Source organism: Lepeophtheirus salmonis, chromosome 6, assembly GCF_016086655.4.
Source record: "Lepeophtheirus salmonis chromosome 6, UVic_Lsal_1.4, whole genome shotgun sequence".
In the NCBI taxonomy this organism is placed as follows: domain Eukaryota; kingdom Metazoa; phylum Arthropoda; class Copepoda; order Siphonostomatoida; family Caligidae; genus Lepeophtheirus; species Lepeophtheirus salmonis.
In genome coordinates, this window is record NC_052136.2 from 26,441,751 (window position 1) to 26,454,965 (window position 13,215).

General features: G+C 31.7%; 1 protein-coding gene across 1 annotated transcript in view; it reads right to left on the reverse strand.

The window, feature by feature from the left end:
• Positions 1-1,411: 1,411 nt before the first annotated feature.
• LOC121120007 (inositol polyphosphate-4-phosphatase type I A) overlaps positions 1,412-13,215 on the reverse strand; it is a 118,835-nt gene continuing 107,031 nt past the window's right edge. Inside the window, exons 5-14 of the mRNA XM_040714856.2 lie at positions 12,563-12,747; positions 7,179-7,350; positions 5,957-6,126; positions 5,682-5,893; positions 5,453-5,613; positions 5,200-5,377; positions 3,075-5,137; positions 2,881-3,012; positions 2,686-2,821; positions 1,412-1,662 (exon numbers count right to left, since the gene is read on the reverse strand). Of these exons, the coding sequence (XP_040570790.1) occupies positions 1,530-1,662; positions 2,686-2,821; positions 2,881-3,012; positions 3,075-5,137; positions 5,200-5,377; positions 5,453-5,613; positions 5,682-5,893; positions 5,957-6,126; positions 7,179-7,350; positions 12,563-12,747 (3,542 nt within the window). The 3' untranslated portion in view covers positions 1,412-1,529. The remainder of the gene's footprint in view (positions 1,663-2,685; positions 2,822-2,880; positions 3,013-3,074; positions 5,138-5,199; positions 5,378-5,452; positions 5,614-5,681; positions 5,894-5,956; positions 6,127-7,178; positions 7,351-12,562; positions 12,748-13,215) is intronic.

The window sequence follows — 13,215 nt, forward strand, 5'->3', positions numbered from 1 at the left end:
TCACTACATTTTGGCAACAAAAATGATTCCTATTATGTTTTCGTCATGGCACATGGATAAATATGTGCTCTACAATGTTTACAAATTAAATTTAAAAGAAAAAGAAAATAATCTCATGATCTTCAGAGATGTGGGGCATAAAAAACCTCACCGTACTCTTAGAATTAGAGTACATTTTTTTATATACTATTTATAAAGGTTTCTTTTTAACATAATTCCATGAATATTGAACAAGATCGGCATTTATTCATGCATAATATGTAGAAATAAGGAAACATTATCTTACGAGCAAGAATAGTGCTATTTTTTGTACAAGCTATATTACTTTCAGAACAAAAAAAACAATAATAATACATATTTTATCCGATAATATTTGACAAAAAAGTATGTTTTAAACAACATTAATAAGGTTTTCAGGTCACGTATAAGTTATAGAATTTTATTTTAATTTATAAATTGATTTCTAATATTATAATGCTGATCCGGACTCATTTTCACGAAATCTATTGAAAAATAACCCAAGAATGTATTATTTTAATAGTAGTACGGTGAATTTTTTCAATCTACTGTTTGCCTAAGTTAAGGCGAATTTGTCATATTTGACGATAGCCACACGTCAGAATGTCTTAATTTTTGAATGTAAAAATTTCTCAACAATGAACCTTTTCAAAGTTAAAAAATATGTTATTTAAAACGCTTTTTGAATTTACCAAGACAAGTTTGCAATTCCTGCCACATAATTTTTTGCAAATAAATTGTACGTTGTATCATTTGTTCTACCACCAAAGTTCGAAAATCTCTTAATTTTGAAAAAAAGAACGATTGAGGTTGGAACATAATAATATGCTAGAGGTTCTTATTAGTTGGTTCATACCAAAATTAAACCGTTCTGATGTATGAAGTTATTGTGACAATTCTCTCAGTATGAAATGTTCAAATGTCAATCGCGCACATGAATACAGAATATGCTCAGAGCATTCATAATATATATATCGTAGGAAAAAGAAGAGGAATATTAATTAAAGAATTTTTTCTTAAGGTACATTGAAATATAACAACTTATTAATGTTAATTATAATTAAATAAAAAGAGAGTGAATAATTGATCCATCTTTTTGGGGAGAAGTGTCATACGATTTTTGTCCTTCTTTAAATATAAATCATATTACTCTGAATCATAACTTTAAAAAAAACTTCTTGGAAGAACTGACATCGTTGTAAATTCACAATTGGGGTAGAAGTTAGTTAAGAAATTGTTACTAAGTATTTATGTACTCCTACTTTTGATTTTTAATTAGCTTCTCTTTGTTACAAAATACAAAAAAATGGGATTAGGGAATTTAGGGGATTTACATAAAAAAGAATAAAATTACATTAGTATATATTTATGAATAATACTAAATTATAGAATATATGTACTAATATTTAGGTATATATCTTATGTACTAATATATGTAATATCATCATTGTCCAAGTTACAACCTATAATTGCAAGTATAAATAAGTTAATATGGCTTATATCCACTAGGACTATGATTCCTTGGATCCATATGAACCAACAGGGGGCTTATACTGATAGGGAAATGTTCGAAGTTGGAGACTATTGAAGGCAAAACTACGGTGTCCGATGTTTTTTTGTGCATTTGCTATCCGTGTGCCCTCACTAAAAAAGTAAAAGTAAATTATTAGAAAATTGTCAAAACTATACACGTATATTGTATGTGCTTGGACATAACCAATTAAATCGACATATTTTAGGGAGTTTCGGATTAATCTGTTAAGCTATAAACAATTGGTAAAGACTTCACAATCAATATGTGTTCAAATATAATTTGGACCAGTACTTAATTATCCACTGGAGGCGTTGACGATGTCCTTGATTTTACTATACAACTAACTATGTATCCTTTAAATTGAATTAACACGGTAAATTCTGCAAAGGTAAGAAAAAGTTGCATACCGCACGAGAAAAAATGATAATGATCATTTGTGGTATCTCAAAAGAAACATCTTATCGAGGAGGAAGTTACACGTAGCCGATAAGATCTCCTTAAGCTAATAAACACATTTTGCTAATTGGTTTATAGGTTTAGACAGAAGTTGCTGATTATTACCAATATTTTGTTTCCTTAAAAACAAGATCTAATTTAAAAAATTAGAATTAGAGAAACAATTATTTTTTCAAAATCGAAAACTTTTATGTTTAATTACTCCACCATCGAAAATCCAAACCAACTCTACTGGTACAGCCATTTTTGTAAGTTAGTGGTTCCTTAATTAAATTTTTTAATCTCTACAATCAAGTATTTACTATCTTTTGACCTATGATAATTAATTTTTTTTTTTTTTTTGAAAAATAATAATCATGTATGGTCAAAAAACTAACAACTTGCATAAAATCCTACGTGCAGCCACACTACTCATCCATAAAATCAAATCTAAACCACAATTTCAAAAGTCTAGGATATAATTAAATCAAAATCTTGGTAGAGGATCTGCTTTGTAATGGCGATGGAGAAAATGATACAGTTGCGTTTGAACTTTTGTTTGATAAATTATTTTTACTGGGATCTCAACTCTTAATTTTGGGAAAAAAATTAGGCAAACTAATCGGTTATCGGTATTGTTATTAGTCCCGAAAAATATATCTGGTCAGGTCTTAGTATATACAAATTATATAAAATACCTTCTCATCACGTCTAAAGCCCTTTGAAACTCTGGTTGTGCAAGATCATACTCCCTTGAGAGGATTTGCACTTGTTCCAATGTGACAGACATTCCAGTTCGATCCTTACCCGACTTACAACTTGTAAAACGAATCCCTGGAATAAAAACAAATAAATAATTATGGAGAAAGTATAATTTATCATATTTATCTCACCTGAGAGTCGACGACTAATGTTGGATGCTAAATGGAGAATTTCTACATTTTTGTTTTTCTTATTGTGAACTTCGTTCTTGAGTATGGATAATAGGTCGTCTATCTCTGACTCAAAAGTATATGAAGAATTCCCTAAACAGAAAGAAAGAATGTCATTCACAATTACCGATACATTTAATCAATTAAATTAATACGTTTTGATCTCGTTCCCTCCATTCGTTTAGGAGGAAGAGAAAGCGTTTTGAAGCGTCTGTAGAAATCACTTAGAATTTTAAAGTTGTCTAAATTGTTTTTCTCTTGAGGACCATTTAAACAAAACTGACCCGCCAAACTTGCATTCTCATTAATTCCGATATTAAATAGAACAGGAGTGACAGAGAATGTATTATTTTTAATGGTATCCAAGGGAAGAGCTGTGTATACAAAATCTGGCACAGGGAGCATGACTTTCAATGCAGAACGTGATCCAGTTACGCGGGGAAGAGGAAATGTTTGATATTCTAAAATGGGAATAAAATTTTGCTTAGCCTCATCACTTGAAGAGTTAAGATCCGTTTGTTTCTTAGTTTTCTTGTCTACAAGTATTAGAGTGAATTCGACGTTTCGCAAATCCTCGACGGCTACAATCATGTCATTAAAAATAGATACGTCCTCACCATGAAGGCTTAGCAATGTTTCAAAGGTAACTAAGGGTCCCAACTCCATACATACCATGAGAAATGTAAGATCAGGAGCTCTACACCAAAATCTAGCCATAAGTGCAGATAATAAAGAAGTGAGGGCTTGTGAGAAGCAAACATCACGACGATGCTTGATGGATCTGCTTAGATCTACTGCCTCATGTAATTGCTGGAGTCTGAGAACACTACAAACTAGTCTAGCTGTTTTACAGAGTGCATCCATTCCTTGACGAAGCTTCCTCATCGAGGGTCTTAGCTCAGACGCCCAATCAATAGATTCTAACTGAGCCTCGCTCATCATGGAAGGCTTTGGAACATCAGGAATTTTGAATCCTCCAGATTCTGATTTAGGGATATTTCTTGCAGCATCTAACTCCTTGAACCTAAATGTACGAGAAGATAAAGTTGGAGAATCTGCTTTTCCACAGAGAACACGTATTTTTGAGGCCAAGCACATCATTGCAGCTTCTATATTTAAGTGAGTGAGCTCAATTGGTTCTGGTTCATCGCCTGCTCTATAGTGTAGTCCAGAGGGTGAATCAACAACAAGATCCTTATTGTTATTTGAGATTTTCTGTTCACTTTTATCATTGAGGAGCTCAGATGCTTGCTCAGGTTCAGTGCTGTTTTCTTTTTCCATTTTGACTTCAATGACAGTTTCATCTGTTGCTTCATATATTTCGTCGGTTTCCTCCTCCCGCTCATCATCTCCTACAATTCCCTCATCCTCAATTTGTTCCACTTTTATAAAGTTTGATGATTCGTTCGATAAACGAGAAGAAGGAATCTTCAGGGGACTGTTGACAGGAGAAGGTGTTTCTGGAGTGTTAATCCCCATAGGAGAGCCAGTTCTGCAAAGAGTGTAATAATGCTTTGTTTTGTCCATCACACTTAAATACTTGAAAGATTCCTCGAATTCATCAATATCAGAAAGGCGATCTACAGACTGATAACCTGATGTGTATGCAGAATAGGTTCTCCAAAATTCAGCCGAAGAATCAGATGGACTAAAAAGATCAACCTCAGGAGTTCTTAATTCCTTTGATACAAATTCAGTGGTAGGGGTTTGAAAGGTTTCAAAACGCACGTTATTATTGGACCCATGGCCATGACCATTATTGGATCCATTTGAGTTTCCAAGTCCACCAGGATTCCCACCATTAACATGATTTGGGTTAGAGGATATATTTGAGGAGCCAGGGCGACAAAATAAGGGCAAATCAATTTTGAGCTTATTCCTTTGCATGAATTCTGCCACAGACTCAGAGAACTCGTCCTTTTCTTTGGGCCTAATGGATACTCTATTTTCTTCCAGAAACTGAAATGTTTCTTCTACAAGAGCTTGGTCCAACAGAGAGCAAAGACATTTAGTCTTACGAAGCATTTCCTCAACAATATCAAACATTCCTTCAGTTTTTTTCTCTTTTCCAGCCTTCATGAGAGTTCTCATGCAATCCACAACCTGCCGACGAACTCGACGAACAGCAGTTAGAGTATCTTCTGCCATTTGAAGACGATCCGATTGACTACACCATGCTTTACTGTCTTTTTGAGGAGCCTTTAGTTCTTTTAACATTCTAACGAGAAAGTCAGAAAAAAGAAGTTTATACTCTGATAAGATAGGTTTTTATGAACATACTTAATAAGACCAGGAGATTTATTACCAAAAGAGGTAAAGGATCCGACTGTAGAAGTATCAAAGAAATCTGCCTTCCGAAGACTCTCATTTTCCACCCAAATCCTTTGCAAATGATAATTTGTTGGAACAAATTCATGCATAACATCTGATTTAGCACTGCTCTTACGATAATTTGGCCCTAAAACAATGGATTAAGTTATAAATGAGAATATCTAGAGATACCAAATAATAATTGTATTGTGTATATGAATACCTTTATAGTTGTCGATATTCTCCAAGGCTTGAGTATAAGCATTGATGATATGCAAATGGTTTTCTAGCCAATTCATTTGACAAGTGTTCCATGGTGGTTTGAGTTCACCAAGACCAGCTATTTCATGCACCAATTCCTTTTCTTCGCATATCCACAAGGACCTAAAGAAAAATAAATTACATTTACACTTAATGAAACATCATTTGATAGAATGAATCAAAATAATTACAATAGCTGTTGTGGAAATGAGAAGCATAGCTTGGACTCCGCCATGATTTCTTGAACTGAGATATCACCACCCAGTCCGGAGTGGAAACGATACGTTCTAATAACGGGATTTGTATGAAGTAGAGTCAGAGCACGTTGATGTGGAAGCCGTGTCGTATGAGGCATGTTTGAAGGTAGAGAAAGGGATCGACGATGAAGAGGATTTTGAAGCTTCTGGAAAAAGATATAAGTTGAAGAAGGGGAGGAGTAGATACTTAAATACAAAATGAATTTTACTTTGTTCTCATCATAGCAACAAGTAGCAATTTCTTTATTGGGGTTATGGCTAGGAGTTGAATCTGTAGATGCAGAGTGGGACTCAGTGATTAAACTCCAAGCATTGAGTGTGATAAAACCTGCTGTACGACCCTCAGGATTAGGAGACTCCAATTTTAGTCTTACTCTTCCTGAAATGAGAGGGAATCTAATTACAAATAATGAATAACTATACAATTATCATTATAAGGGTGGTTTTTTGGTTCCTTTTAATATGATTACTACCTATCTATATTAAGGGGAGAGGGTGATTTAAGGAGAGCAAAATTGAAGGGATTTATAAGTGAGGTTCCCTCCTCCCTCTCTTTTTCAGGCCATCATAATACATCAAATGATATGTATGTATGTATATACATACAATACGTACACTAATCATATCAAAATGATTGATTCTCTTTTTGTACAAAGTGAAGTTAAGTGTTCTTGAGATGAGAATCGACCAAATAAACGATTTATTGTACATAAAATATACATACATTCATAAATTGTGAGGTTTGCTAAAGAATATTCATACCTACACCCTTCCAAATTCATCATAGTCACATTCAAATGTACAAATGGATAAGATACAAAACACAAATACGGATTCCCAAGAGAAAAGGAGAGGATTCACAAATGGTTATCAATTATATCTAAATATATAGACTCCTGCTTCTACATATGCTACCACATACTTTATTCATTTGGAAAAAGTACATAAAAATAGGACATAATTTAATATTAGGATATCTGTATAGCAACATAGATAGATTAATATTGCAGCCTCAAAAGAATTAAAAAAAAAAAAAAAAAAATGGCAATTGTCCTCAAAACCCTAATGAAAGACGAAAAATGGAAAAAATGCTTAACCATATATTATGTGCTTAATTCTTTTGACATTATTTAATCTTCTCTAAATAAGTTGTTGTTGAACTATGATTTATGAATTAGTGAGGCAAACACATGTACGATGTAGGTACATAGATATTCATAAATTACTCTGATCTGTATTCATAGCATAATTAGCAAAATATTATTCTCTTTTTTAACACATTTAAATATAATTTGATTGATTGATTATTATTAAATGAGAATACGCCATTTTAAGATGCACACATTTAATGAGTACTTTCCCCTCCTCCCTATCACTTTATTGGGAATAAATATTAGTCTTATCATCAAAAAAATACATTCAAGGACTTACCAGAGCCTTTGATGGACTCAATTGTGCCCACATCCGCAGAACCAAGGAGAGATCGTGTGGAAGTAAAGCGCTCTCGTAGATCATATGCTGTTACTCGCAGAGAGGTTGCATCTGAAACACCCTCACAGGGTCTAAAGCAAGTTGTTCGTAGAAATACAGGATTACTGTTTTTCTGAAATAAAGTTTAAAAAAAAAAAAAATTAATTAATCATAGCTATGAAAAGATGTTAGAGGTATGAGACAATGAATGTATAGAAACAATTAACCAATGAGAGAAAGAGCTCCCGTGAAAAGGATGAAATAATCCTAAAAGCCAAAGCTGGGAATTCGTGCTCAAGAACCAGACTGTGATCCTATTAGGGCTTCTGACTCGACACTGATTCAAAATAAAAAGTTGAAATATTCAAACTTAGATAAAAAGACTCGAGGCCTGAGACACACAAACATACATTAATTCAAACTATTAATATTTACGGGGCATTTATATTTTTTTGTGACTGAATTTTAGGTACGATATTTTTATTTCCAAAAATAGAGGACATGTGGGCCTATCACTGACGGTTTTAGGGGGAAGGGCAGTTAATATTTTGACATCAACAAAATTTAAGAATGTCCACAGCAAGATAATGACTTGTACTCGAACTCGATGACCACTTAAATATGATTAAACTGCCTCTTCCAACTCGACTTGGACTTAGTTACGTGATTCCTTCATTGAACCTAAAATCTCGATGCGTTAGCCACACAAACTTTATTTATTATTTTTAATGTACTATTATATAGGGGACATTTATATTTCTATGTGATTGAGTTTTAGTATTGATGATGAAGACTCATTGGAGCTTGGAGTGATTTGTACTTAACTGGAGTCTAGTCACACTTAAGTCAAATTTAAAAAAAAAAGTACTTTAGACTCAAAATGAAAATATTTACGACTCGAATTGTATTCAAGCTCAAAGACTCGGAATCGTGAAAGGATCTGCCTAAAGGTATAACTCTCGTATAGTTTTTACATATTATATAACACTTTTCAAAAAAAAAAAAAGGGGAGGGGGGAGGATAATAAGAACAAAAAAAGAAAGGATGTAAAATGTTGTTTGTTTCAGATATTTATATATTGATATACAATATATAGAAGTAGAAATCAGGTTAAAAAAGGGGAACATGTATATTTATAACATCTATATTGTGTATACAGATATGTGTTGAAATCAATATATAACTTTGTTATGCATTACTTTTTATATACTACAAGAGTTTATGAGGAACTTGGTCAAAATTTATGAACAGTCACAAGAAATAAAAATAAAATCTTTCTCTTTTCTATTGATACACATAATATTAAAGTTGTATACCTACACAAAGAAAAGGACAAAACTTACTCAACCTGAAACCTTTACTTTCCCCATTCATAACCTTTCTGGTACTAAAATATTCAAATAAATCACCTAAGGGACATTTTTTCTTATATTGAGATTTTTTAACAAATGAAAGAAAATTATTAAGTTCACATTATGATTGATCTAATTCCCTTGGATTTTATTATAGAAATTAGTGTTGGGCAGAATTGTTGGAGTTAGAGACGCCTTGGCGATTGGGAAAGGAAAAAGGAGTTGCTATTTTGTGTGAGACAAAAGATTGCACAGAGTATATTCCATAATGGAATCCTCAATCTTGCCCATCAAGTCCTTCTGACCTAATTTTTTAAAGTTAGACATCTTCAATTCCAGACAAAGGCTTAGGATCAACATTGTATTTAGTTTAACCAAGGACGACGTAAGTCATAAAAAAGGTAGTCTATGGTCAAGAAATTGTCCGAAAGGGCTCACATACCCAAAATCAACTTCATTAATCCATCAGTTTTCATGTATATAATCATGTCATCATTAGACAGACAGAGTTTTGCTTAAACATATATATATTACAACCTCAGCAAATACAAATATTGAAAGAAAATAATTATGACTGGAGAAAAAATCAGCAAAATGAATAAACAATAATTGTGAAAATAAATAAATAGTAGTAAATTAAATTTTTGATCCTTGCTTTCAGTGATGTATTTGATATATGACACAATGATATATTTTTTGCTTATCGAAGTTATTACATTATAACGAAAAGGTTGTGATGATTGAACTTCAAATTTTCCCTGGCCTGTCACCGATTTGGAGATAGAATGAGAAAGTATGACGGTTGATAAACCGATAGAATGCACCTGCAAAAATATAAGTTGATGAGGTATATAAGTCATCCCCCCCAATCAGTTTTACATTCTAGTATTGCCACATACTTGCTTGCGTATGTATGACTTGCTAAGCAAATTTAATAAAATTTACATATTTCATATATAAATAAATATATGTACTTTTTGGCTACTGCACTTTTGGCGTTAAATTATTGGTGTTTTTTTTATACCTACATACTTGTATGTATAAATTACCATCTACATAATTGTTGTTAAAAGAAGTAAATGAATTACAAAAAAAAAAAGATTTATTGAGAAGGGAAATAATGAAAAGACTTTGCTAGAGGAAATCTTAATCGCATCATTTGCTTTTACTTTTTCTGTATGTATTAGGGGCGTACCAATGCATTAGAATCAGTAAGAATCGGCCTTTTTTGAAGTATTGGAATCAGTTATCGGAATCGTCTCAATACTGACGATTCCACCGATACCTGTCCATAATCATTTATATCGACAATATAAATTCTTTAGCTCATTTTTGGAGACAAAATTAAGGTTAAAATTCAATAAAATAGCTAAACTAGACAAATTCAGACAAATACATAAGATGGGAGAAAGTACATAGAGAGATTTAACAAATTAGCAGTTTTATAGAGGAAATTTACCTAAAAGTAACAATTTAGAAATAACCACATTTTTAGTGCCCCATACATTTGAAATCTATCATGAGTCGTTCAAAAAGTCCGTAGCGGTAAGAATGGGATTGATTGGTTTACTCTGAAAACATTAATTAACACTAATTTTTTTTTTTTATGTTTGTTGAATAATATTTTTGTTAACAGAACTGAAGTCGAGTTCATATTTTCTGAGTCAAGTTTGATTCATCAGTATCCGTTCCGGGTCCATTAAAAAAAAACGAGTTCGTACTCAAGCACTGGTTTATACATATTTCAATTTCTAGAACAACCATATAAAACTCAGTTAGGAACTGGAGACAGTTTAAGACCATTTGACATGTGGGCCAAACCAGTTATAAATAGAAATTAGCGTATTGTCATTGTTGTAAGTATTTTTTTTTTGTATCAGTGAGGCAGTTGAAATAAGATCAGAGGCCGAGGGGCGAGGAGGTTCACATTAAATATCTGACAAAGGAGGGGCTTCAAACTTCCTAATATGAACCATCATAAATAAAAGGAATTAACTTTTTTAAATTTAAATATATTAACAACTAATTATGATTGATAAATTTATGTTTTTTCCCCGCTATCTGTAATTAATAAAAAGTTAAACATTGAAAAAAATAAACAATTTTGTGATTTGTTTATGAATTTCCTTTCTAGATAATAAGGAATCGTAATTGGTATCGGAATTGTCCATTAAGATGGTATCGGAACCGGATTTGGGTGGAAATTTGGAATCAGTACATCCCTAGCATATAAATATGTAAGTACATAGTTTTTAAAAATACGCAACAGGAAATTATAAATTATTGTTACAATATTTATCCTCAAGCGGCTACTAATCGGATCAAATGCACACAAATGTAGCATTAATCATGTCGAACAAATAAATGATTTCATACATTGTATATATGGACTCTACAAAGTTTGAGGCCTGTTTCACCATTTTTGTCGTGGGGCCACTCATTTTAATTTGGAGAAAGGGTATTTTGGGGTAAAATGGGATCAACATATCAGAATGTAACCCTAGTTGAAGTGATAGTTGTTGATCAAAAAGGAGGCACATGATCTTGAGTAACGCTGGATAAAATATGGAAAGTACTTGTCCACATCTTAGACTCCATTAATTATTAAAATAAGATCCACAACATTTTTTAATCACCGATTAACCGCATAATATTTGCTGGAGTAGATTTGCCCGGCGTTGCCCGGAACATTAAGAAATTTAATTTAATTCTAAAATTCTTTTGATCCATATATATATAAAAAAAAGGAAAATTTAAAGAATTATTCTTGCTGCGTGTTTTTATTCATCTTTGCACAATTTTTTTAAAGGAGATTATAAAGTTTCGAGAAAAAAGATATTGCAGTTGAACTGTAGTTCGCTCAACTTTCATATTTTTGTCAAATATCATTTGTCTTATTCTCTCTTCGTTTTCTCTCTCTCTCAACCTTATAATCTCCTTTAAAAAAAGTGAGCAAAGATACATAGCAACATTCAGCGATAGTCATTCTTAGAATTTTACAGTCTTTTTTTTTTTTAATTATGAAGTAGTTGTTTGTTTGTCAAATAATTAGTATTAAAAAAAATGCTATTTTAGGGGCATTATGGCCTTAAAGGCCAAAAAAATTGTTACTAAAATTGTATCTGGAGTCTTCAAAAGCTACATGAAAAATTTCAGCAAAATCCAATAACTAATTTAGTCGTGATTCCTTGACACACACACAGACATTAGCATTTAATATATAGACACATAAAAAGTAAAAAAAATAAACTTTGGGCACAAAATCCATTTTTTCACACTTAAATGGCTTGAGATACCTTATATTTTTTTTAAAAGTCAGTTCTTTGACTGTCCCCACCAGAAAATGCCTTTGCGCAGTGGGTGGAGAAAAATATTCTCGCGAAAACGGGATAGTTTAACGTACATAGATTTAATGCAATTGTTGATTGAACGGAAGTTGTGATTAACTTGCTTCCTCCGATAAAGGTGATTCGTTTACGTCACATCTTACCCCTCTTGATTACAATAATAAAATATACAAAAGTTAATTTGAAATGCTTAAAATTAATTTCCTCTAATTTATATATAATTAAATCAAATATAATGTAGTTCTATATATATAACCTTTAAAAAACAGAATAAAATTGGTATTTATTTTAATGTAATAATTTTTTAAATTTTGGAGCTAAAATATTGAAAAAAAGTACCAAATTCATGGATTATAAGTTTTTTCATTATAAAAAAGTTCTATTTTCATTTTAAGTTGATAACTTTCAAAATTCATTTGTAGAAATTTTTATGACAAATAGATTGCAATAGTAAATTTGTATTTTTGGATACTTTATTTTTTTGTAAAAATGTAACTGTAATTAAAACATTTAGTTAAACTAGCTACTTAACTCATTGAAATACTACTATCATGCTGACATGGGGAGTGTATTATTACTCTCTATGCTTTCTAGATAGTAAATGCTTAATCAAACAATCAACAGTATTATTCAAATAGGTAATTACCTCCACAACTTCCGTCTGATCATATTTTGTCCAAATGAGGGAGCCCGGATTTCTGACAGAGATGATGAGTCGAGAAGAGGGCTGTCTACCCAAAGCATCGCAGAGCAAGTTATCACATGAGAGACACATTTCCATGAGTGGAGGTTCCCAGGATCTGGAAATGAGAGTGATGAGATCATAAGTGACTCTTTATAAAACATGTGATTAATTATTAAATAAATTACAGATATATTAATAGAAAAGTTGAATTTAATATAAAATATAGATTGACTAGGCATTTTTCCCCGGCTGGCATCTCATTTTTAATTAGTATAATTTTTCTTTACTTTCACTACTAATTAATATTTTATAGGCAGGAATTAATATATTCGTATATATTTGAAAAATGGACATAGTTCATAATTATAACTGTTTGATTAATTAGAATGTTTTGTTGTGTGGCCGATATATATTTGTTTATCAAATTAGTGTTGCATTTGATAATGGCTCTAACTCGAGAAGAAAAAAACAACTTCACTTTACTAAAACTGAAAATTACTCAAATTCACCCAAAATGTATTATTCTGGAAAAATGTTACTCAAAGTATCAAAATTCATAATATACTAGTTAGGATTAGTTAATTGTAAGATATTTAAAAAAATATAGAAAACTA